The sequence below is a fragment of the Rhododendron vialii genome, chromosome 1a (genome assembly GCF_030253575.1).
Source record: "Rhododendron vialii isolate Sample 1 chromosome 1a, ASM3025357v1".
Taxonomy (NCBI): Eukaryota; Viridiplantae; Streptophyta; class Magnoliopsida; order Ericales; family Ericaceae; genus Rhododendron; species Rhododendron vialii.
In genome coordinates, this window is record NC_080557.1 from 22,395,744 (window position 1) to 22,421,833 (window position 26,090).

Sequence of the window (26,090 nt, forward strand, 5' to 3'; positions counted from 1 at the left end):
CAACGCCACATGTACGGACGTCTTTGGAGTGAAATCACTTATGCTTTATCACACCACAAGTAATACAAGCAACTCATATACGCATACTCATAATCATCTTAAAGATCAAAATACAATATTTCTAAACAAACGATAAGTACGTAAATAAAGATAACCTACTTTATATTTGAGTAAGTAAATAGGAAGTAAGTAAATGGGAAGTAAGTAAGGATTTCCTTACATATACTTAGAGATAGAGGACAAGGGTTTCTACATTATACTTTCCAACATACAGTTCTAGGTTATACGTTGAGTTAGTGGACGAGGGACTCTACCTTACTTCTTGGCGGTAGTCGGCTACGGAAGGTTAGTCGGCTATGGAAAGTACGTCGGTGGTCGGATGGAGTAACTTCCTACGGTGGTCTCCGGTAGCTTCGAAAGAGAAAGGTTTCTCTCGAAACTTCTTCTTGACTATTACTACTACTACTTTTGGATCGAGGGGGTGGTCGAGTGGCGGTTTAGTGGTGGCCTAGGCTGAGTTTCTTGAAGAACTCAAGAACTACTCAAGATCATGAAGAACAAAAGAAAGAACAAAGAAAAAACATAATTTTTCTAGAGAGAGAAGTTGCTAGGTGAAGGTGTGAGTTGAATGAGAAGCATGGGGTGCTATTTATAGGCAAAACTCTTGGCTCTCTCCCCTCTCACAAGGCCGGCCCTCTCTCTCTCTAAATCCTCCATGGATTGCTCCATTAAGTCATCAAATCACTTCACATGTCAAGCCATGCTTTGTCCAATCCAAATCTTAGGTGTAAGGCTATGTAATCAACTAAGATCTTAGGCTTTTTAGGTGAATCTAGGTAATTATAATCTAGGTTTAGCTTGTAGTCAAGGTCTAAGGCTAATAAAGGCTAGGATTGTGTCATAAAGGTCCATCATAGGTTGTCATTAGGCAAAACAGACTTAGGCCTAATATGGTAGCTTGCAAGGCTAGGTTTAGTCCTTGGATTTGATCCTTGGGAGATTTGTTGGAAGAAAGGGGACAATGGTACAAGATTTGGGTCCTAAACAATTGAAAGATGTACAATGGGGGAGTTATGTTTGGTTAGGGGAAAGATTCTCCCATGGACGTGAAAGATGTAGGAAGATATGAAAGATCAAGAAAGTACAATCCCATCTTCTTCTCTCCTTCCTCCTCTCTCTCTCTCTCTCACTCTCTCTCTCTCTCTCTCTCCTAGTACTACATATATATATATATATATATATATATATATATATATATATATATATATATATATATATATATATATATGCATATAAACAAGAAAGAATAAATACAAAGCACTAAGTACAAGATTTTCCAAATTCAAAATCCTATTAAAGAAATACAATTAGGCAGATGTTGATTTAATAAATAAACTAGGGTACTTTGTAAATCTAGGTAGATCACACCTCCCATTAAACAAATCCAATTGGGTACAAAACCCCAATACAAAATAATAAAAAGGTACTTAGGAGAATATTAGGCCTTAAAGGCTACAAGGCTACTAAGTACTTTTAATAATAAAATAATATGTACTCTATCACATGAGGTTTAAGAAAATAATATTTTAATGAACCCATGTACTTGGTTTTGAAAGATGGACCTATTACCCAATGTACAATAAATCTCCTAACTTTTATTGTCCAATGGACAATAGTTACTAGGGAACTTTAAATTAAAATAATCAAAGTCCTTTAAAGCATGTGACAAAAGCCCTATATTTAAATATAGGTGTGGTACCAAGTACCCCAATTAAATAAAAAGGCTAGGATTCTCCCCATTAGTTTATAATAGAGTACAAGTACTAGAAAATCTAGGGTTTAGATATACCCCAATAGTTTAATGCACAAAAGTACATGGGAATCCAAATCTTGATTATTTAAAATGAAACTTTGTACTTGGTAGGAAGATTTGGGCTATTACCCAATGGATAATAATTCCCCTAACGGTTATCGTCCAATGGATAATAAGGTACGAGTACTTTAAATCATAATTTAAGTCTTTTTAAAAGACTACATGTACTTTTATAATAAAAGTTTATTATCCAATGGACAAAAATTACCCTTATGGTTATTAACCAATGGATAATGGAGGGGTGGGAGAATCCCCAATAAACAAAGAATAAATGTACTTTGCACATGTATTTATAAACCCATTAAAATACTATATCCTTGTACTTATCAAAATAGAAAAGCCTATTGTCCAATGGATAAAAATTACCCTAACCATTATGGACCAATGGGTAAAGGCAAAGGTTCAAAAGGTCCAAAGGGTTCAAAAGGTTCATCTAGTAACTAGGTAAGTTGGTTGCTTGGTTCCTCCAAGTAGTCGGTTGGAAACTAACTAAATTGGTCACGTAGGTTTTTCCAATCAAGAGTTTAACCAAGGACCAAAATCTAACTACGACGAATATTAACAAGAAATCATATAACACTCAAGAGAAAATAAGTAATTTAAATAAAATTCAAATATTTAACGGAATTTTTACTGACCACAATTCAGGGTCGTTACAGGGTTTTGTTTAGATAAGGTTTAGTTAGGATTTGTAGGGTGTAGTTAGAAAAGATAAAGGATGGATATAAATGTATGTATATCTAAAGAATAAGTATCATATATACATTTAAATGAGTAGTATCAATTATACAACTTCATTATGTATTTTACTTAATTAATTTAACTAATTATTGAATTAATATTTAACATTAAAAATTTGTATTAAAAAAAATAGGGCAAAAATCCGGGTCGTTACACCAAGCACTCGCGCTCCTGGCGAGAATAAACCCCTCATCTTCCATGTGGAACTTCTTTTTTTTTTTGGCCAATCGTTACCTACGCAGTTCTTTTTGTGTGTGTGTGTGTGTGCTGTTATTGTATACAATCAGTGGGGGTTTTAGCGCAGTGTTAGTAGGTTAATCCATAGAAGATTTTAGAGGCTATCCATAATCCAAAATCCCCAAACTCCCACAGGAAGTTTCAAAAGGTTCTAATTTTGTTGAATATGAAGGATCGCAGTATCCTTAACAAAGTCGGATGAGGGGAGACCTTCACGTCTGGTTCGAAGGACGGGGATATCCCGACCCTAATATCATTATGCTTTTGCAATGTTACTTGGTTTAACTCTATTTGTGACCTTTTTTCGTATGTTGGACTCTCTATCTTCTTGGATAGATAATCGATCGTCTTTCATTTGGATAGTGAAAAGCTCAATGAAATAATAAATTAATCGGTCAACACCAATTAATTAAGAATTAAGACTCAATTCAATTTAATTTTAATTTACGAAATAATATATCACCCGTTCCAAATTGTTTATCTTTTGAGAAAAGTTGTGCAATTTATGAATAAAAAATAAAAATACTTACGTGCATATTATTTTGAATTCTTTTTACCAGTTTGAAGAACTCTTAGGGGGTGTTTGCACCCTACTTATTGCATTTTCAAATTTTGAGTGTTTGACAAGGGTCAACCAAAACACATTTTCTAGAATGATTTCTCCAAATTTTGGTTTATAGAAGAGAAGTGAGAAAGAGGGTAGGAGGAGCTTTTCGACTTCTCATTTTTCTCATTTTTCATTTTAGTTAACAAAAAGACCTACAGAATACATTCTGCACATATTTCCTAAACACTAATCATGTTACAAAATACATTCTGCACATATCATTCAAACACTCTACCAGATTCAAAATACATTCTAACCATAATTCAAAAAGCCAAAAAATCAAAAAGTTGAAAATAAAAAGCTAAAAAGTAAGCTAATGTACTTTAATTTGGTGTGAAAAAATTCAAAAAATCAAGCACAAATTAACTTTATTCTTTTCAAAAAATTGCATAACTTTTCGTAGTTGACAAGCAATATGAAAATGAGGGACTATAGTTTATAGCATGTTAATAAAATAGGCCCAATCTCTTGTAATGTTGTAAGGGTTTTTCTATTCACAGATACTGAGCAATAAACTAAGAAAATAAAAATAAAAAGTGAAAAATAGAGAACAAGGGAACACAATATATCAATATGTATATATAAATAAATAAATGATAGTTACTTCAGATACTATCAACAGAGAGGGATTAGTCTTCAAGACTAACGAACTATTATTGAAGTATTCCTCACAATCTTACTTTCACTATTTTGCAATAGTATTTCTCTGAATTTCTAAATGAATAAAACTAAGAACTAGGCCCTTATTTATAGATGAAGATTGGAAGGCTAATATGCAATATACAAAAGCAAAATGGACCGTTTTTAGCTTTTTTCATTAAAAAAAAGAGTTTTTCTGAATCATTTATTGAATTTTTTTTCCTGCTTTTAACTAGAGGTATAAATCTGAAATTTAGAAGCGGCGAGGAGTGAACCGAAATTTAAGTGGGAGACACCGTTGGAGCGCTAAACACGTCCCTACATAAACATAACGAACTCTTCCTAATCCCCCCTTTCTCTCCTCTCCCCCATCCCCTCTCTCTCTCTCTCTCTCTCCAAAATTCCAATTCTTCCGAACTCTTCCTTTCTGATCTTCTCAATCGCCGCCGTAACGGCAAATAGAGCTTTGTATACACGCCGTCGATGTCATTTTCCGATTCCGAAGGCTCCTCCCATGGCGCTGGCGGAGAGTACAAGACCTTCCGCCAAGTCAGCCGCGAACGTACTCTCTCTCTCTCTCTCTCTCTCTCTCTGTTTGTCTGTTGTGTGTTTATATGTAGTGTGTGTTGTGTCGTTATTTCGAGATATGATTCGTAGGGAAATTGATCTCTATGTACGTATAACGATGCGTGAACATGAATGTATTGGTGAATTGTCAATTTGGTCCCCAATAGACAAATTGGCTCTATTGCATCTCCACTTTTACAATGCACATATGATCCATGAGACTAACTCCATCCGTGTTCACTGGGTATTTTTGAAACTTTGTCTTTAAACTTCGGCTAATTTTTACCAATTGATCCCCAAAGTATTAGCGAGATGTCAAATTGGTCCCCAATATATAAATTGTGTCCCAAGTTTTGACCAAAAAAATAACCCAGATCATTGAACAGGATGGGTTGCTGCAAGAATGGTTATGGGCAAATAATCCTCTACCTAGGCAATCACAACCATAACCATTGCCGGCCATCCACCTCAACCGCCATACCCAATTTTCCCCGTCACCTCCCAACCGACAAATACCATAGTCGTCACCTAACCCCGATGTCTAAAGCTCTACTCAGAAATTTTTTAGATTCATGCAACACCCTCCGAAACATAGAAAGTTGCCATATCTACTCATTCTTGCACTGTCGATTCGCCATTGCTGTTTCGACGACCACCATTTTTGTCTGTACAATCGCGTTTCGCTTGTATGTGTGTGTGTGATGTGTGGGTGGCAGCATCAGAAGGCAAGGGGAACGGGCGTGGTGGCTGGTGCAAATGGGGAGCGATGACTGGTGTGATGTCCTGATACTGAAGGTGGAGAATGCGGTGGAGTGCAATGGTTGTTGGTAATGGTGGCCAAGATTGGGTTAGAGTTTTGATTTGGATCCTAGGGGTTTTGCAGATGGAGAAGATAAGTGGCATTTGGTAGTTTTTTGATTTATAAAAGGCGCAATTTGTATGTTGGAGACCAAATTGACATTTTGCTAACACTTTGCGGATCATTGGTAAAAATAAAAATGAGGGGTTTGGTGATAATGCCTTTGTAGTTGATGGTAAATGTGGATGGAGGGAGCTCCGGGGACCATTTAAACGTATATTTTAAACGTTGGGGATGCAATAGACGCGATTTGCATGTTGGGGACCAAATTGACAGTTTGTTAATACTTTGGGGACCATTGGTAAAATTAAGCCGAAAACAGGTATACATATGTATATACATGAGACAGCGAGAAAGAATACTCATGCGGTACTAATTTTTTCCAATCTCAGGACCTAGCAATTAATTAAAGCTGCTTATTAACAAAAAGTATGTTTCAAACATATGAATATTTAAATACAATGCACGATATATGGATTTACAAGAAAACAGAGGAGGAAGGCTAATCTTCTAGCATCTATCGTATTCTTGCAAACATTGCATGGATTAATAGCAAAAGGTGAACTCCGATGGGTATAGTGTCAGCCATATCTTTTTTTTGATAATTCAGGTGTCTGGGCCAGCTTACGTGCACCTCGACTAATCCTAGGGGCTCAATCCCATTGCTCATTTGTGGGGAGCTCAATTGAAGCTAGAGCAATGCTCCGTACAGACTGGCCCCAAAGGAGTTGATAGCACATGAGAGGTTTCGAACCTGAAACCTTAGGAGGGAGCGAACCCCCGAGTCCCAGGTCCTGACCACTAGGCCAACACCTTGACCTTAATTGATAGTGTCAGCCATATCAATCAACTGTGAATGGATAGAAAAGGAAACAAGACCAAATGACAATATATGTATTTCCAGATGATGTTGGAGATAATGAGATATGGCATGTTGGCAAAAAATAAATGAAGTGATCATCGTATTCAATTATTGTTGTCGAATCATTCAGGTCACTCCTACTGCTTTATACATACTGCATTGAGTCGATACTATGAAAACCAGAAGCATGGCGATCAAAATAGCAAGTCTCTCCTTCTATATTCTTGGCTTTGTCTATTTCGGTATTTGATTTAGTTAATAGAGAAATTACCATGCAAATTATTCAGGGTTTTTGTAGTGGAGCTTTGGGTTCAAATTACTTATGCAGGGTAGTCTGAGCTACCACGACTTATGGTCATGTTGTTGTATCTTTGAGGGACAAGCCATGTGGGAAATTATGCTGCATCGGTGTTCAAGCGTTACCGACTGTAGACGGCTTGATCTCCTTTAAGAAAGCAATTTTTCATGCCACATTCTGATGTTCTGTGAATCCATTTATACGGATAATGTTGTACTATGATCTCCTTGGTATTAGTGGAAGCAAGAGTCATTAGTTTTTAAAAGATCATGGATGTGACTGCCTTGGACGTGGGCATATTTGGCAAAACCAAATTTGACCAAACCTTGTTAAATATTGTGTTCTCATGGTTTGGTTTACTTGGCTCCATATTTATTTTTGGAACCACAAATATAATAAAATGAGTCGATGAGCTCTATATGCGCTCCAAGGGGTAAAACAGATGATGGTAGAGTAATCCGTCCAAAACAAACAATCACCTTAAAGCCTAAAAGAAACAGAAAACCCTCATAAAGTCCGAGAGGCTACGATAACAGAACAAATAAAACAAACTCGAGAAGCTGGGATACAAGCACATACCACCTTCCACTCCTTGAAGTATTGAGGCTAGCCTTCTTAGGTTTGACACAGAGGTTAGTTGTACAAGGTTCAGATTCCAAGTTTTCTTTTAAAACCTTTTTCAGTTCCCAACTATAGAAGAAATCTCCATTCAAAATGGTCTTGGGGCCCTATATGGGTGTGTAGAGCCAACGGATAAGAAACTTGGGATCATCCCTGGATGTGGTAGGAGTTAGGCTTCCCACCATTTACCACCTTCGACCTCAACCAAGGGAAGGGAGGAGGGCTCTGCTACTCCTCCCTTTGGAGGAGGGTCTTCCACAACTGCCTTTCCAAACCACTCCTTCAACTTGAAAGAGCACACACTTCCCTGATAGGGAAGCAGCCACAACACCACTAGGATGACACTCTTGGGATTAATGCTTCAATCAACAAAGAATTTTGATTAGACCATTTTAATGGTTAAACTGGTTTTGTTAGCAAAATGAGGATTACGTATTGACCATAATGATGTTTGATTGGAAGCTTATTTGAAGCAAATTTTTTACTGAAATCTGATTTCTCTTGTTAATTTATTACTCTTATTTTTTTGAACAAGTTTTGCTTGTGTTTTGGAGTTTTGATTGTATGGTAGGGGAAAAGGAAAATAAGTACTCGAGTAATTTGTTCTAGTCTTGGTTGGTTGTGTTGGAAAGATCATGAGGAAGCAAAGAGCGAAAGGGAAAAAGAGGAAGTTTTACAATGCCAATCCTAAATCCTTGTTAAGGTTGTGACTTGTGAGCATGACCAATCATAAATCCAGGTCTTGGGTTCAACTCAACTTGTGGCCCCTTGTCCTATCTGTGGCTTGTGAGTGGTTGCAGGTTTAGTTTTTACCCTGCAGAGGTGGGTACAAAGTTTCATGCTGTCAAGGAGTTCGCTGTTACCGAAGAACACAGTAGCAGGAGATATTGCCCTTTGCTTTTATTTTCCTTATTATGTTGTCTTGGCTTTTACCTTAAACTGTAATCAAGAACCTAATAAACAATTTGATGGCCTAATGGCTTGGTAAATTGATATGACTGTTTCTTCGCTCATCTAGGTTAAATGTACATGTGCTTGTTCTTTTTGTGTGAGGAAGAGATCTCAGGGATGATCCTAAGTTGAGGTCGAAGGTGGTAAATGGTGGGAAGCCTAACTCCTACCGCATCCCACATCTATTATCACAAAGCATTCATATATCTTTACCCATCTTCTTCATATTAATGTATGCTCGTAAAAATGGCTATGCTTCTATTCAGTTTTTGATTTGAGAAACCAAATGCAGAGTGGATGAATATTGGTTTCGCAATCATCATGATAAATTGGACCACGACAATCATAATATTTTTTAAAAAAAATTGGACCACATTGTTCCACATTCAAAAGATTTGGGTTATAGATTGACAGTTGATTAATGGAGACTAGCTATATTGGTGTTTACATGTGCCACAGTTTTGGGAGATCTAACAATGTTTATAATTAGCAACCGAAAAGAGAAAAACAAACCTTGATTATTCGGTATCTCGGAAATAGATATATCCATTTAACGTGGGTGACTAAAAAATTGGAATAATGAGTCTGCAGTTAAATATTGTATATATTTCTCGCACGAGAAATATGGTACAATAGACATGCTATGCATGTGTTATCTTGTTTCTAATTTTCATATGCTCTCTTTCACCACATACTGGTGGGTTGGCTATTTTTAGGGTTATTGTACGAAATGGTTCGATCATCCAAGACAGGAGATTCAAGATCATCTTGGAAGGTAAATTTCTTTCTATATGAATAGATCTACAGTTGTGAGATCCAAAAAACTTGTGATTCAACAACTAGAAGCAGGCTCGCTTGAGATGGACAACCACATATTTCTTGCTATATAGTTGTTGTCTACTTTAGCTGTTTAGTTGTAGAAAAAGTCGGCTATCATTTTGTCAAAGTGATCAACCTTAAGTCATTATCTACAGGTACTCATCATGGATAAAGTTACCGTGAAAGTTATGTCTTGCTCGTGCAAGATGGCAGATATTACAGATGAAGGAGTTTCATGTACGTATCTAAAGACATTAATTTTGAATCAAAAGGTAGTGTCAAGTTAGTGCATGTGTTTCCATGTATGCATGCAACATACATGAATGTTCAATCCTTCATTTTGTTCTACAGCTTTTTTGAGTTCCTTCTTTGTCTGGGATCATGGAAATATGCAGCCCCTCTCAATTGATTAGGCCTAGTTTTGATGGTTATAATGCCATTCTCCCTATGCAGACATACGCTAGAATCCCGTGTTAGTTGTCACACACATAATTTGTTTCATAGTTAAGCCAATAACTGTGCAGAATAAGTTGGTTCATTTTCGTATCCTGGTTTGAAAAATTGCAACTTATGGAATTTCACATTTCCTGCAGTGGTGGAAGACCTTTTCAGGAGAAGGCAACCTTTGCCTTCTATGGATGCTATATATTTCATTCAACCTTCAAAAGAGAAGTATAACTAACTTCCATATGTACTTCATGCATTTTTTGTTAATAGTTTGGAATTTGGAGAGAAGGTGCACAAAATGAAGATTCTTAACCTGGGCCACTCTTGATGCTCTCCTCTTTCTCTATATTTGCTGTGCTTTGTCTATGATATTACAGATTATTAAGTGCCAAAATTGAGTATTTCTTTATCGTGTTCTACGTGTAACATGGATTTTGTCAAGGTAAAAAAAAGAAAGAGAAAATTTGAATTTCCACTTAGAAATGTGAAAAAATGCACTTCATTAATGTGACCGCTGTGTAGTTGATTGACTGAAGTACAATGCCCTTGCTTAGTGTGGTTGCTTTTGTCCTTTTCACCATGTTCCGCGCCTATCTTATCTATGATTCTTTCAACTCCAGTAATTTTGTTTTTGCTCGGATTTTTTTTTTCAAAAAACTGCTCCGGTTTAACTATAGTAATATTGTCTAGCTGACATCATTCGATTAGTTTGATAAGACGTTAGCGAGATGATGGACCAGACGAGTACGCTAATGTTTCATTTTCAACAGTCTCTTACTGGCTGACTAATGAGTAGAAAGAAGATCAACAAACTTTAGGAGGAAGAGTATTAGCTTTCCCATATGGCTGGATGTTTCTCAATACAACTGTTTCCACTGCCACGGCTCATTATCTACGGTTTCATATCTTGAAATGGGTGATGTTTTCCTTGATTAGTCCCTTTTCCATGTCATTGTATATTATTTAATTTTCACTGGACACGTTTCAAGTGAAACCTGTAATGGGAAGCCAGGTTTGGGTGATAGAATACATGTATGGCTGTGTCTTACTTTCTGAAATTAGTGAGGTAGTGCACACCTTTGGTTGTTTATTCTCAAACTTGTGTGGCCAACAAACCCCAAAAACGCAATTTCTCTGTGCTTAGTTTTGGCAAAAAAAATTACCGATTTGCGGTCACTTGGATCTTCTACAATGGATATTTTCAAGTGAATAGCTGATATTAAGGTTTTATACTGTATACAGAAATGGACAGGCTATTGATATTTGTTGTTTTCATTCGCCAGCACGGTGTGAATGATTTTACATTTTGTGTAGATGTTCCCCTTCTGGATTTGAAACTTTCAAATTGTTAAACCCACGAACTTGTGGTTTTCTCATATTAATTAGATTTAGCTGTATGATCTATGACTATACATTGTGTTTTCTTCATTTTGGAGAAGATTGACTATACATTGTCAACTCAGATACAGGATTGTCTATGTATTTTGTAGATATGAACTTTGGAGAATACAATTGACATGCATACAGGAAGCTGGCAAGTTGCTTGCTTGCTTCTTTTTTTCTTTTAAATAACTTTCTGAGTGTCTTGGAAGTGCAAGTATTTTTTGAGCACATACATTTTGAGATATTTTCAGAAGTTGATTTTTCTGTACCTTATTTTCATGTTTGACTTCATTGTCTTTAACTTCTGTTACCTTTTTAGATATGTTTACGGGTTGTTTTTATCTGATATCCTTTTAGAACGTTCTACATTCCATGCAGAAATGCATAAGAAGTCCGGAACTATTTTGACTATTTGCCTTTTGCTGTATTGCAGCATAGTCATGTTTTTGTCTGACATGTCAGGAAGAGAACCTTTATACAAGAAGTATGTAATAAATTCCAAACTTTACAAAATCTACTTTCTTGTGATCTCAAACTTTTATCAGGTACTAGCAAGCTCATGATCGTTGTCCCCTTCCTTTTCTGCAGGGCATTCGTATATTTCAGTTCTCCAATCCCTAAGGAATTGGTTAGTCGTATAAAAAATGACACAAGTGTGCTTCCCCGTATAGGTGCATTGAGAGAGGTTGAAATTGTTCTTTTTTTTCCATTTAATAAATCTGGCAAATGGATATTCTTTTTGAACTTTTGTTCTACCTGTGACGTTCTTCTTTCACTTGATAATATGCAGATGAATTTGGAATACTTCTCTATGGACAGTCAGGTAATAGTCGATATCATCTCGTATTCTGTTTTTTCTGATGCCTTCGTATAATTCATTACTGTGCTTCTTACGAAATGTCTTAGAAAACGATGACTGTTTCTCTTATGTATGAAATTGCATGTAAATTGTGTTTATTTACTTTTTGAAGGAAAAGTGTTTCTGTATAACTCCATGAATTGGAATTATTTTGGGCCAACTACAAACTGTGTCGTTGCAAACGCTTATCGCTTCCCTACTTGTTGGCATTTTGACGTAGAACGGAAGTGAGATTTTAATTCTAGAATCCACCAACAGGAGAGATAACTGAAGATGGAAAAAAAAGAAGTCCTTGGCCTTATGCTTTACAAGAATACTTAAACTACTAGGATCTTAACCAAAAAGGAAAATAATCAAAAGTCCAAATCTTCCTAAGATTATGCCAGAACATGCTACTAAAATAAACCAAACCAAACTGAGCCTCATGTCCCAATCACTTAGGGTTGGCTACATGAATCATTTTCCTCCATTGAGCTCTGTCAAGGGCCACTTGTTCACACAAACCCATTATACCCATATCTTTGCGCACAATAGCATCTAATGTCAATTTAGGTCTACCCCTCCCCATAGCATTGCTACCCAAAACTATCTTATCAGCTCTCTTAACCACTGCATCTCCTAGTCTACAGTAGTCATGCCCAAACCACCTTAGCCTATATTTCTTCAACTTCTCCTCTATAGGTGCTACACCTATCATCTCACGAACCGTTTCATTTCTAATCCTCTCTTGTCTAGTCTTACCCCACATCCACCTCAACATTCTCATTTCCGCTACACTCATCTTGCTCACCTGTTGTTTCTTAATAAGCCAACATTCTGTCCCGTAAAGCATTGCTGGTCTTATGGCAGTTTTCATAAAAAATTTCCTTCAATTTTGTAGGTACCCTCTTGTCACATAGTACACAGTAGCGCTCCTCCACTTGAGCCACCCCACTTGGATCCAATGGGTCACATCATCGGCAATCTCTCCATCTCTACTAATAATTGAGCCTAAATACCTAAAAGGATCGCTCTTTGGTATCTCCTGGTCTTGGATCATCACTTTTTCTTCATGCGCACTCCTGGTACAACTAAACTTGCACACCATATACTCAGTTTTACTCCTACTTATTCAAAAACCCTTTGACTCTAATGCTTCCCTCCAAATTTCTAGTTTCGTATTAACACCTCTAGCGGTTTCATCTACGAGGGCAATGTCATCTGCAAACATCATACACCATGGGATATCCTCTTGAAATTGTCTAGTCAATTCATCCATAACTAAGGGAAAAAGGTACAGGCTCAAGGTTGACCCTTGATGCAATCCTACAGTGATTGGAAATTCACTCATTTCCCCTATTGGTGATCTAATGGTAGTGAAGGCACCTTCATACATGTCTCTAATCACCTTGATATACCCTTTGGTCACTCCATTTCTCTCCAAAACCCACCATATGATGTCTCTAGGCACCCTATCATAATCCTTTTCTAAGTCTATGAAAATTTCATGTCATAAAGATCTGACGGGCTTTTTACGTGCTGGCTGTCAGCTACCTAATGCACAACCCTCCTCCTTTATCTGGGCTTGGGAGGGGCTGGGAAAGAAAGATAAGGTTCTAATCAATCACCAATCAATCACACATTTCTTGTGATTGTAATCACAGCATTATGTCCTGCATCACATTTTTTTTAATAACCTTATTGTTGTCCTCCTCTTGCTTCAAAACTCCCCGGATGCATAAAATGGGATAATGTGAGAGAGACCTCAAATGGAGTCCCAAAGTACTAGACAATAACCCTCTAGCATTCTTAGTGTTGAAGTACTGATTGATAGGTGCTTTTTCTTTTTCATTTTTCTTGTTAGTTCAGACCCAATGCAAATGTTTTTACTAAAGAACTACATAATTTATTTTCCTTAGTTGTGATGACCCTTAAGAAGCTCTATGCCATTACAAGGCACCTCTTCCTGAAATGATGTGATGCACAGAAGTTTTCTAATCTTCAGGTTGCACTAGGACAAGTATGGCAGCGTAAGTCACATTCCTCCATTCAGCAGACTCAATATATAGTCTCCTTAACCTAACCAATAAAACTGGAGGTTACATGGTTGACAATGACAAACAAGCCTTTGCCTCTTTTGGCTAAGTATTTTTTGGATATCCATACCTACAGTTTTATACCCTTTTGGTGCTTCAAAGAAGGAAAAACTTCAATTTATTCACGGAAGTTGTGTATCTCTCTAACCATGCTGGTTTTTATTTACTATCTTGTTCTGCGTCTTTTTAATTATTTTCTCCTATAGCATGTGCCAATGTCCAATGGGAATGTTTTCCACAGGGATATGTTACTGACCAGGAAAGAGCTTTGGAGGACCTCTTTGGTGAAGATGTTGAGAATTCTCGCAAATTCGAAACTTGCTTAAATGTAATGGCTACTCGAATTGCTACTGTATTTGCTTCATTGAAGGTATCAACTTATGTATCTCACAATATTGATCTGTTCTTAGCTTCTTTTGAAATTTAAGTGTGTATGTCCTACTTAGAGCTCCAGTTGCCTAAGCTGGGTAAAAATGGATCATAACTCCAGTCTTTTTTTAAGTCATATTTATTGTGTTAGTTGTGGTTGTATCATTATTGGCATCTAAGCAGGAATTGTAATTCTTGCCCTGCTAGAATAAGTGACTCTATGAAAATGTTCATTATGAGAATACTTATTAGAAGCTTCTATGTTGGTGTCCTATTTTTAGTTACCAAAACTTGATCCATATCATGTTGGGTAGTTCTGTCTCACAGGATCTTGGTATCTTAATTTGAGTTTCTTTTGTTTTCAAATGGAACCTTAAGCTCTATGATGCTTGATGGTTGTTGGCTTGTTGCACCCCTTTTTTTAATCGTAGGCCTGATTTATCAGCATGTGTAATCGTTCTTTGTTTATCCATTGTAACTAAGCCAAATACTTCTGGCATGTGTGTTTATTCTACTAAATCTTTCATCCTCATGGATTAGTAATCTTTGATTTGTTATTCTATGCTTCGTTAATCTAACTTTACAAAATCTAGATAAATGTATCTAAAGAAACCGACTTCTCCCTTTCATTCCAACAGAGAAATTCAACTGTCAATCTATTAAACCACCTGGATATGGTAACATTTAGCTCTATGTCTGCAATTCAATTGAGATTTTGATGAATGCCATCCTTAAGTGCTATTTCTCTTTTAGATGGTTGTTTTGCAATTCAATTGGGATTTTGATGAATGTCATCCTTAAGTGTTATTTCTCTTTTAGATGGTTGTTTTGTGCTTTATTAACTTCTTCAATTGGTTGTAGATATTCTTGTGGTGCCTATAAGTATTGTGTCAAGCGGTTTAAGGGATTCTGCACTTTATTTTTTGTATAAAGTAATTTCTTAATAAAACTATATAATGGATTATGGCATTATAGATCTAAAGCTTGAGTAAAGAAAGTAATAAGCTTGAGGAGAGCAATTAATAAGGCAAAACAGGTACAAAATATGTCACCATAGAAGAAAGGGAAAAACCCATTACTAAATGTTTGGTTCAGGCAGATTTTTAGCTTCAATAAGTGCAAGGTTTTTTCCTGATAGATTACATTAGCACCATTTGAGTCTTGAGATATGTGATATTAGGTTTCAATGTTGCTTTTGTCATTTTAAATAATGTAACTCTTCACATCTGATCAGGAGTTCCCCTCTGTGCGGTATCGTGCTGCAAAGTCTCTTGATTCATCTACAATGACAACATTCCGTGACTTAGTTCCTACAAAGCTCGCAGCGGCTGTTTGGAACTTTATTTCAACGTATAAATCTTCCATTCCTAACTTTCCCCAGACTGAAACTTGCGAGTTGCTTATCCTAGACAGATCAGTTGACCAGGTTACAGTGGTTTTCTTATGGACATGCTTATTGCTTCCTTTATTGGTTGAATCTCTCTGAATATGACGAACTTGCATGTTTAGATTGCTCCCGTCATTCATGAATGGACTTATGATGCCATGTGCCATGACCTACTGGACATGGATGGAAATAAATATGTGCACGAGGTACATCCTTTTGGTTTTGTGTTCTGCTTTTGCTAGGATTGTTGTTATGGAAGTTAACATAGTTAACATGCGCTTTGTCAGATTCCTAGCAAAACAGGTGGTCAGCCTGAGAAAAAGGAGGTCCTCTTGGAAGATCATGATCCTGTGTGGCTCGAGCTCCGTCATGCACATATAGCAGATGTAAATGTCATGAATTTAGCTTTTGTTTTTTCTTCTACATATGGTCGGTGCTTTACCCCTACTAACTGGCATATCAGGCTAGTGAGCGGTTGCATGAGAAGATGACAAGTTTCGTATCCAAAAACAAAGCTGCGCAACTTCAACAGAGGTGTGTGAATGCACTACCTCTGATCTTTTTGCTTTCTCTTTTCCTCCTGAAATCATAATGACACATGTTTGTAATTTTATTTTCCAAATTGGTTACTGACCGTTTTCTCTCTTTTTTGAGAATCGTAATGTTACTTGTTCTTTTAGGATCTGAAGCTCTATAAAAATCTGAATCAGATTTTTGAGAAAGAACCATTCAAATATTATAATGTCCCTTTTGGCTGGATAGGAAAATTTTGCTTTTCTAGCCAGTAATTGTCTAGTAGAGATACGGAATGAAGTATTGAATTGAATTTTCAGGCCCGAGGAGATGTATTGTGCATATTGTTGCTCATGTTTTTCTGGTTTAGTAGGTGGTAATTAAAATAGACACTGCAATCTTTTAGTATTGAACAGCTAATTATGTCCTCCCAAGTGTGGGATATAAATTTACGATAAATCTGTCCACACAGACAATCTGTGCACAGATTTTATTGTGGGGTCCACCACGGGTCCCATAAAAATGATCCAAGCCGTTCATTAAATGTAAAACATTTTTTCAAGGGTTCCCGTAAAAAATCAGCTCAATCCAATACCTATAGGTGCTTGATCTAATCATCTAACTTTTCATTCCCCGAAAATTTGAATGAAAATTTAGATGATTGAATCGAGCACTTATAGGTATTAGATTGAGCTGATTTTTTACGAGGACTATTGAAAAAATATTTAATAAACGGCTCGGATCATTTGTGTGGGACCCGTGGTGGGTCCCACAACAAAATCTATGCACAATCTGTGCACAGATGTATGTGTGGTTAGCAGGGTTCATAAGAGTCCAAGATTTGTTAGAGACGATGTGTCAATGAGAGTTATGACTTGGAGATGCCAAAAATAGATTGTCTTCCGTCTGTGTAACCACATTACCTTGGGTGTGCATGTTCCATGTTTTATTTTGCTCTGAAGAAGTTTTGTATAAACACCATCATCATATTGTCTGCCGCTGAAGATTTTTGTCTTACTGTTGGTGTTTGTGAATGTGCTTCTGCTGATTTTCTTGCAGTTGAACGGAAGTAGTTTGTTGAAACTTAGTTTTTTTCAGCATGAATTTTTTGGTATGTTCAGGTGGTTCAGATAAAAAACACTGAGATAAGGTTTGTTTTGGGATCCACCATTAGTTTTACAAAAAAATGTTTCCTTAAGAGGACTCAAGGTCTATCTTATTATAGAAGACGTGTCAATGTATTGCCTTTAGTTCAACCATTTGGTTAACTCGTTATGCCTCCATAAGTTCAAGTCTTCATCTTTTTATTTGTTGCCCATTGACTATACACTTTTCATATTGAACTTTGACCTTATGCAGGGATGGTAGTGAAATATCCACAAGAGACTTGCAGAAGATGGTTCAGGCTCTGCCTCAATACAATGAACAAATGGAAAAGCTTTCTCTTCATGTGGAGGTAGGTTTGTATCTTCCTTAGTTCAGTACATCCAATTTGGGCGGTATTAATGAATGGATCATGTTTATGAGGATTCGAAAGAAAGGAAATATGAGGGGAGGGAAGAATGTACCGTGATAATTTTTAACCTGTTATTCCAATACAGATAGCTGGAAAAATTAACAAAATCATCAGAGAAATGGGACTTAGGGAGCTTGGGCAACTTGAGCAGGATATTGTCTTCGGTGATGCAGGAACAAAAGAAATCATCAACTTTTTCAGGACGAAGCAGGTAGTGTTTGGGAAAAAAATTCTTATCAATCAATGAACCATATGTCCATTGTCTGCTAATGAACTTATAGTCATGCAGGATGCAAATGTTGAAAATAAGTTGCGCTTGCTGATGATTTATGCATCTGTTTATCCCGAGAAGTTTGAGGGTGACAAAGCTTTAAAGCTTATGCAGGTAGCTGCTGGGTCCTCTTGTTACTTTTTATTTTCAATGATGGATCTATGTCCCACAGTCCTTTTCCATTTGTTTAAATGGCTGGATTGAAGAGTAGGAGGAGGAATATTTTTCTTCATTTCATCGTCTTGCTAAAAGGAGACATAAACTTATTAAAGGTTAGGTGATCAAATTCAACTAAGATGACCAATCCAAGTGGGAATCTAATTCTAACATTCCTGAACTTGTTATGAACAAAAATCAAGGCGGGCTCAAAAATTTGAAACTCTCCCACTCTGCGAATAATTGAAAAACTTGAATAGCATGGATCATTGATGTAGCTCATTACTAGTGAGGTGATCTTTGTTGTCAGAGATGAGAGAAAGTGTGTAGGGTGTTAATTAACCCTAACACCAAGATTCATTATTTATATTAATAGATAACTTGACACAAGACTTGTTTAACCAATGCGGGACAAGACTCATAACAACTACTCAAATATTCCAACACTCCCCCTCAAGCCAGAGAATAGATATCACAAAGCCCCAGCTTGTTACATAACAACTTTAACTGGGGCTTGTAGACACAAAGGGAGTAGCTATCACACCACCAACTAACTTCTCACGCTCCAGATGACAATCAACTTCAATATGCTTAGTCCTCTCATGAAATACTAGATTGGATGCAATGTGAATTACTGCCTGATTATCACAATAAAAATTCATTGACAATTGCACACTAAATCCTATCTCCTCAAGAAAAGATCGCACCCATACAATCTCACATGTCGAGTGGGCCATGGCTCTACATTCTGCCTCTGCACTAAACCGTGCAACCACAGTTTGTTTCTTACTCTTCCAGTTGACAAGGTTTCCACCGAGAAAAACACAATATCCTGTAGTGGATAGTGGATCTCCTATCAGAAGGTCCTCCTGCCCAATCAGAGTCAGTAAAAGCCTCAATACATAAGTGACTATTAGCTCGATAAAACAAACCACGTCCTGGATGAGCCTTGAGATACTTTACAATTCTAAGAACAACCTCCCAATGTGGAAGACGAGGAGCAGACATAAACTGACTGACAATACTAACTGCGAACGAGATATCTGGACGTGTAATAGTAAGATAGTTCAATTTTTACCAACCAAGAGATGATGTTGGTTAGGGCTAGAAAGTAGCTCCCCCTGATCAACACACAGTTTGACATTAGGATCCATAGGAGTATCGACAAGCTTCAACCCCAATAAACCAGTCTCATCTAGAATATCTAGCACATATTTTCTCTGCGATAAACTAATGCCATCTTTAGATCGTGCAACCTCAATACCCAAAAAATATCGCAACCTTCCCAGATCTTTGGTATGAAACTGACTCTGCAGAAATACCTTCAACTCATCAGTACCTTCTTGATCATCGCCCGTAATAATAATATCATCTACATAAACAATGAATAATACTTTCCCTCGATCAGATGTGAGAGAAAATCGAATGATCAGACTGACAGCGACTCATCCCAAATTTCAAAACTATATCACTGAACTTGCCAAATCAGGCCCGAGGAGACTGCTTAAGACCATATAGTGCTTTGCGAAGACGACATACTTGATTATGCTCCCCCTGAGCAACAAGCCCAGGTGGTTGCTCCATATAAACTTCCTCCTGGAGATCCCCATGAAGAAAGACATTTTTAACATCCAATTGGAATAAAGGCCAACCAAGATTGGCTGCAAGGGAGATAAGAAAGCGGGCAGAACCAAGCTTGGCAACCCGAGAAAGTCTCAACATAATCAACACCATAAGTCTGAGTATATCCCTTAGCAACAAGACGAGCTTTGTAACGCTTAACAGGCCCATCAGGATGATATTTGACTGTAAAGACCCACTGACAACCAACAGTAGACTTTCCTGGCGGAAAAGGAACTAACTCCCAAGTGCCATTATCATAAAGAGCAAACATCTCAGCCTCCATAGCTGTCCGCCACTCAGAAACAGATAAGGCCTCCTAAACAGTGTTAGGAACAAAAATAAACGAAATAGAAGTAGTAAAAGCACGAAGGGACGGAGGCAGATGAGCATAGGAAACAAACAGATCAATAGGGTGAGAAGTGCAAGTCCGAATACCTTTACGAAGAGCTATAGGAAGACCAAGTGATGATAGAGGTGGAGGTGGTGGTGGTGGTGGTGGTGGAGGCAGTGGTGGCGGTGGTTGTGGAACTAGATCTTGAGACAGAGGAGGCGCGGCGGAAGGCACTGGTGGGGCTGTTAATACTTTCTGTCGATGAACATACACCTGCAAGGGTGGCATAGATGGTACACAAACAGGAAACACAGACTCAGTCTCAAGAAGGTCAACTGAAGTACGGTGACCCAAGTAAAAAGGTAATGACTCATTAAACGTGACATCAGCACAAACAAAATGATGACGTAGAGACGGTGAGTAACACTTATACCCTTTCTGAGTTTGCGAGTATCCTAGGAAAATACACTGAATTGACCGTGGATCAAGTTTGTCACGGTCAGGATCAAGAGCATGAACATAACAGGTGCACCCGAACACTCATAGGGGTAATGAGTGGAGAGGCCGACCAGGAAATAAAACCGTATGGGGTATCTGAGCGCCTAGGACTCTAGATGGCATACGATTGATCAAATAACATGCTATAAGAATAACATAACTCTAGTAAGACTTAGGAACTTGCATTTGGAATAACAGAGCACACATAACCTGCCTAATCTTGCGTTCGGCAACTCCATTTTGTTGTGGAGTCCGAGCATAAGAAGATTGGTGAATTATACCATGATCATCAAAAAACATAGAAAGAGAACTATGAAAATATTCACCTGCATTGTCAGAACGAAATATACGAATGTAAGTATCAAACTGAGTTTTGATCTCCATGTAAAATGACTTAAAAATAGAAGAGAACTCTGACCTCTCTTTCATGAGATAAAGATACGTGACACAATAGTAATCATCGACAAAGATAACATAGTATTGGAAGCCAAAAAATCATAATGAACTAATTGAAAAGGATGGGACACACGACTCTCAACCCTAGAATAAAAAGACACTCTATGATGTTTACTAAACTCATAGACTTCATAGGGTACATGAAGGTACTAACCGTTTAAGGTTCTGAAGGGATGGATGACCAAGACAACAGTGATGTTGATAGGGTGACACCGAAGACTGAAGGGCAACAGAGCTAGGGTGAACATCATCGGTAAAGTAATATAGGCCACCACGTTCAGTATCGCTACCAATTTTCAACCCCGTCTTGAGATCCTGAAACAAACAACCATCGAGAAGGAATGTGACAGAGCAATTTAAAGATTTGGTAAGTTTACTAACTGACATAAGATTTAATGGAAAACGAGGAACATGCAAAATGAAATTCAAAGTCAAAGAGGAAGTAACAGAAACAGAACCCAAACCAATAATATCAGTGGTAGACCCATCGGCTAAGGTAACATGAGATGGTTTATCAATTGACTGATGGTCAGAAAAAATAGTAGAAGTACCAGTCATAAGTCATAATCAGATGCACCAGAATCAATAACCCAAGGAATACAAGAACAAGAAGATGCAATACCAGCACTAGAAGAACCTGTCTGAGATAGCGTAGCAATGGAGGAACTTGTCTAAAGTGACGCATGGCGTTGGTACTACTCCACTGAAATAGTCACCATAGCAATAGAATGAGTAACCTGCCGAACATCTTTGAAAGGAGTAACCCGATGAGCCTGAGGAAAACCATGTAGCCATCGTATGATTTGTTCCCCCACAATGAGTACACGGCCTCGACTATGGCCACCTCCCCCTGACATGTGGCCCCCAGAACGAAAGCCACAACCACCATGACTAGAATCACGACCACCAAAAACATGGTCAAACACCCGACCACTGTACCTAGAATCACGACGGCGACCACGGCCACGACGCAATGAAGAGCTAAAAGCACCAGAGGAAGTAGTATCAGATTTCATTGCAAACATATCCCGTACAATGAGAGGCAACTAGTCAACTACCGATAGATCAACCAATCGAATATGTCACCAACTACCGACCAATAAATGATCAACCCACCAATCTAGCAACCGACGAAGAACCACCGAACAACTAATAAGCAATAAAATAGATCACCAAGCAATGAACATCATCAAGTCACATGACAAGATGACGGCCCAAAGAAACAGGATCCGATAGCATCAAAGTCGAGAGAAACAACAACCCAACAACTAATCAGTAACCAACCTCCAATATGAACGAAATAATCATCAACTCAAAAAAGACCACAACAATAACTACTATGCTGCCAATGCAAAACTCAAGGCTAATATCAACAGCAACACCAAACAAACACTAAATCAACATAACTAAACGGCACCATAGACCATCCAAGAACACCAAACCGCATTGAGAACAACCTGGCATCACCAAGGACGAAGGAGGAATAGATTGGTATCACAGAAAATCACCTTAAATCATATCGCCAAGAGACAAGTAGATTGAATAGGGGTTACAGATCGAAGATGGCAAGATTGACGCCAACAGATGCCGCGATGAACAGTGTTTCATGAACAGTACCCAATGAACAGCGTGTGAACAGTACCTGATGAACAGTCGCGTGGACAGTGTTACGATGAACAGTGACGTGAATAGTGCTGCGATGAACTGTTTGAATAGTGTCATTTTAGGTTTTTGATGAGTGTGGGTAGGTCATTTTAGGTTTTTTTTTTGGGTGGCTGGTTGAAGACTTGGATTACTGGAGTTACGGATTTGGGTCAAGATGATGGCGGAGGTAGCGGTGGTGGTGCGCGGCAGTGGCTATGGTGGTAGGTTAGGGGTGGCTATGGTGGTAGGTTAGGGTTAGGCTCTGATACCATGTTGTCAGAGATGAGAGAAAGTGTATAGGGTGTTAATTAACCCTAACACAAAGATTCATTATTTATATTAAGAGATAACTTGATACAAGACTTGTTTAACCAATGTGGGACAAGACTCATAACAACTACTCAAATATTCCAACAATCTTGATATCTTCATTCTCATTCCATGTCTTCCATTCTTTCAATCTATCCAAGTGGGGGGTTGAGTGACTGGGCCAACTAGAACTCCGTTGTCTACAAGAAGAACAAGCATAAGAAGTGAAATTGAACGTATAGAGATAGGGCAGAACTATTTTTTGTAAATTTGAGAAGCTACGATTAGAAATATAAATCCGATTTAGACTCATCAAGACTAAAGTTTTGAATAGTGTATAAAGCTCTATGATTTGTTAGATTCACACGTGAACTTATATTGAGGTTCCGTTTGTGGTAAAATTTTCGTTAGGTTGGTAGTTAATATTTCTGCTTCTTCCGTTACAGTTGGCAAAATTATCATGTGAAGATATGAAGGCTGTCCAAAATATGAGAACGCTTGAGGGAGAAAATGCCAGAAAGACATCAACTGGGGGTTTCTCTCTCAAATTTGACGCACATAAGGTAAATATACACACAAATGAGATGATTGTTTGAGAACACCAACAGCCTGCATATAGTTTCAAACCAAACATTTGACAGTTAGCTAAATTTTATTTTTTAATTATTAGAGGAAGCATGCAGCAAGAAAAGATCGGACAGGAGAAGAGGAAACATGGCAGCTTTTTCGATTTTATCCCGTGCTAGAGGTATAGTCTTCCACCCCCTGCCATTCATACCAGTTCAATTGATGCTCTCTCGGGATATGTGTCTCTTCGTCATTATCCTAGTATTTCAATCTCTGAGGTGAGATAACTACTGGAACTGGAATTTCTGAAAAAAGCATGTCCCTTATGGACCGACTATTCTAATGTTGGAATGGGGTCGCCTTCAGTTGTGTGGGACAGTTGGAATAACTTCGTTACAGAAAAATCAGGAATCAAACTAACAGAAGATAAGAATATCTTGGCTGAAGAAAACTACAGTTCGGTTGTTTTAGTAATTGCAAAAAAGCTGTTTCAGCACAAGCTTAATGCTTGGAATGGATGCCTTACTAATGTCTATGGCATCGCTCAGGAGTTGATTGAAAAGCTTAGCAAAGCAGAACTACCAAAGGATGAGTATCAATGTATGAATGAGCCAAGTCCAATGGCCAATGAGGGCAAAAGGGGTTCCCAGAGTGTATCAGCAATGGCAAATCAACCTTCAGCTGCTCCACATTCCATGAGATCAAGAAGGACCGCAACTTGGGCAAAGCCTCGTCATTCCGATGATGGATATTCAAGGTGCTCCAACAACTCCTTTTCTCATTTACTATAAATATTCCCTTCATGCCATGAAGGAATTTGCATCATGTGGTCTTATGAAGTTACCTTCATAAAGTATGGGAATATGAGAATATCTAACTTTCATATATATATTTTTATTTGTTTGGTTAGCAGGAAACGTAAACCCAGAGGCATAGCATGATGTACTAAAAAGTCTCCCAGACCTTTTGTTGAGAATAGTGAACACTATTCTCATTAACATCATTTAACCTACTGGTCAACCATTTGCTTGGGCCCACATTGTCCACTCATTGAAGAAAAAAGTACATCAAATCCATATGAAGTCTTACCATCAGCAAATTTCTCACAAAAAATTGGATCAAAAAAACAAGATTGTAGGAATCTTATTTTTAAACTAGTGCCCTACCTAATTATAAATATTGCATCTTAATTTTCGGGTGAAATTCTTTTATCAAATGAACATGCAGGAGAAAATGTTTCCTTGTCCTTTACTTCACCTTGCTAATCTTGTCCCGGGAATATTTATTCTTCACTGAATTGTTGACAACCGAATGGAGTCTAAGAGTACACAACGCTCAACTTTCAAGTCCTTATGAATGCTTGCAATGTTTTGTAGTGATTCGGTTTTGAAGAATGCTGCTAGTGATTTCAAGAAGATGGGGCAGCGCATTTTCATATTCATTATCGGTGGGGCCACTCGATCTGAGGTAAAATTCCAAAGGTTTCCCTCTTTTAGATTCAGGTTTTGTGGTCTGTTGTTGCATAGAACTTTGCAGATTATATTCTTTGTTGTTGTGCCCAGCTACGGGTTTGTCACAAGCTTACGACAAAGTTGAGGAGGGAAGTTGTCTTAGGTTCATCTAGTATTGATGATCCACCTCAGTATATTACGGTACATTTCCCATTTCTTATTACCTTCCAACTTTCTTGTAGTTTTTGTGCGCAATGGAGTATCTTATTGCAATTGCCCAAGGAAAATAGTGCGAAATCATGCGTAAGATATATGTCACGGGGAATTTTGATGTAGAGATGATATCTACGGGCAATCTTCCCCTTCATGCATTTTATATAGAGGTGGCAGCTCCGTGGTGTTCTGTTTTTTCAAAACTGTGACTTCTCTTTAATCATCAAAAGAAGCTTCTCTGTCGGTATCTTTTTTTCCGAATCTTACTGGTGCAAATGTCCAAAGCTTGAAAGGCTTTATGCACTGTTCAGACATCGACAAAATTACTTCATTTTGGTTCACAAAAAAAGCTTTTAAAGCTTCTTTGTTGTTACAGATTTCAACTCAATAAAAAGGGGAAAAAAGCTCTCTTAATATTGCACCCATACACATGAGACTTGCACCTCAGGTTTAGGAAGGTACCAAGCTCAGTTAACCCGATATTTGCTTTCCTAAGAGGCACTGAACTTTAGGGTCTTTCTTGTAGTTTTTGTAATTTAAAATGTGTAAAGTTATGAGAATAGGTTATGCACTACAGTAAAAGGAATACTGGCCATTATTAACTGCAATTTCTTTTTTTGGGTTTTTGTACTCCGCAGAAACTGAAGTTGCTGTCAGAAAAGGAACTCTCCCTTGATGGCATTAGAATTTAGATGATGGTTATCATGGGTTTGTATATGCTTTTTTGTGAACATTAACAGGTTAGCCTTACTATCTTAGGTACGTGAATGAAGCTCTCCCTTTCTCTCTCGTATGCGCATTTGGATTCTTAGTATTTGTCATCTACGGATATTACTTATACTGCATTTCAATATCTGTTTCTTCATAGTTTGTATTCTGAACCAAACTGCAGATACCCCAAAAGTACATAATGGAGCTGTCTTTGGCGCTTCAGGAAGCAGATCGGAA

General features: G+C 37.7%; 1 protein-coding gene across 6 annotated transcripts; it reads left to right on the plus strand.

Moving 5' to 3' along the window:
- The first annotated feature begins 4,413 nt into the window (after positions 1–4,413).
- LOC131324841 (SNARE-interacting protein KEULE-like) lies at positions 4,414–26,075 on the plus strand. 6 transcript variants are annotated; one of them, XM_058357010.1, is made up of 22 exons: positions 4,417–4,659; positions 8,972–9,030; positions 9,230–9,311; positions 9,668–9,746; positions 11,338–11,388; positions 11,493–11,589; positions 11,695–11,727; positions 14,080–14,208; positions 15,442–15,633; positions 15,717–15,800; positions 15,882–15,980; positions 16,058–16,128; positions 17,467–17,563; positions 17,709–17,834; positions 17,913–18,008; positions 23,358–23,474; positions 23,582–23,659; positions 24,027–24,235; positions 24,855–24,945; positions 25,041–25,130; positions 25,781–25,882; positions 26,035–26,075. In XM_058357010.1, exons 1-21 carry the CDS (start codon positions 4,581–4,583, stop codon positions 25,832–25,834), a joined length of 2,013 nt encoding a protein of 670 aa, XP_058212993.1. In that variant the 5' UTR covers positions 4,417–4,580; the 3' UTR covers positions 25,835–25,882; positions 26,035–26,075. The 6 variants fall into 6 exon arrangements, 2 of the variants coding, with proteins under 2 accessions (XP_058212982.1, XP_058212993.1); XR_009199465.1 differs by having other exon boundaries at positions 4,418–4,659; positions 25,781–25,901; XM_058356999.1 differs by having other exon boundaries at positions 4,414–4,659; positions 11,493–11,727.
- Positions 26,076–26,090: the final 15 nt, after the last annotated feature.

Bases quoted from the DNA above. Each gene is read 5' to 3' on its own strand.
- LOC131324841 (XM_058356999.1), top strand. From the start codon at position 4,581: ATGTCATTTTCCGATTCCGAAGGCTCCTCCCATGGCGCTGGCGGAGAG. The intron at 11,389-11,492 runs GTATGTAATAAA...CCTTTTCTGCAG, and splicing joins AGAGAACCTTTATACAAGAA to GGCATTCGTATATTTCAGTT. The intron at 15,981-16,057 runs GTAAATGTCATG...CTGGCATATCAG, and splicing joins GTCATGCACATATAGCAGAT to GCTAGTGAGCGGTTGCATGA.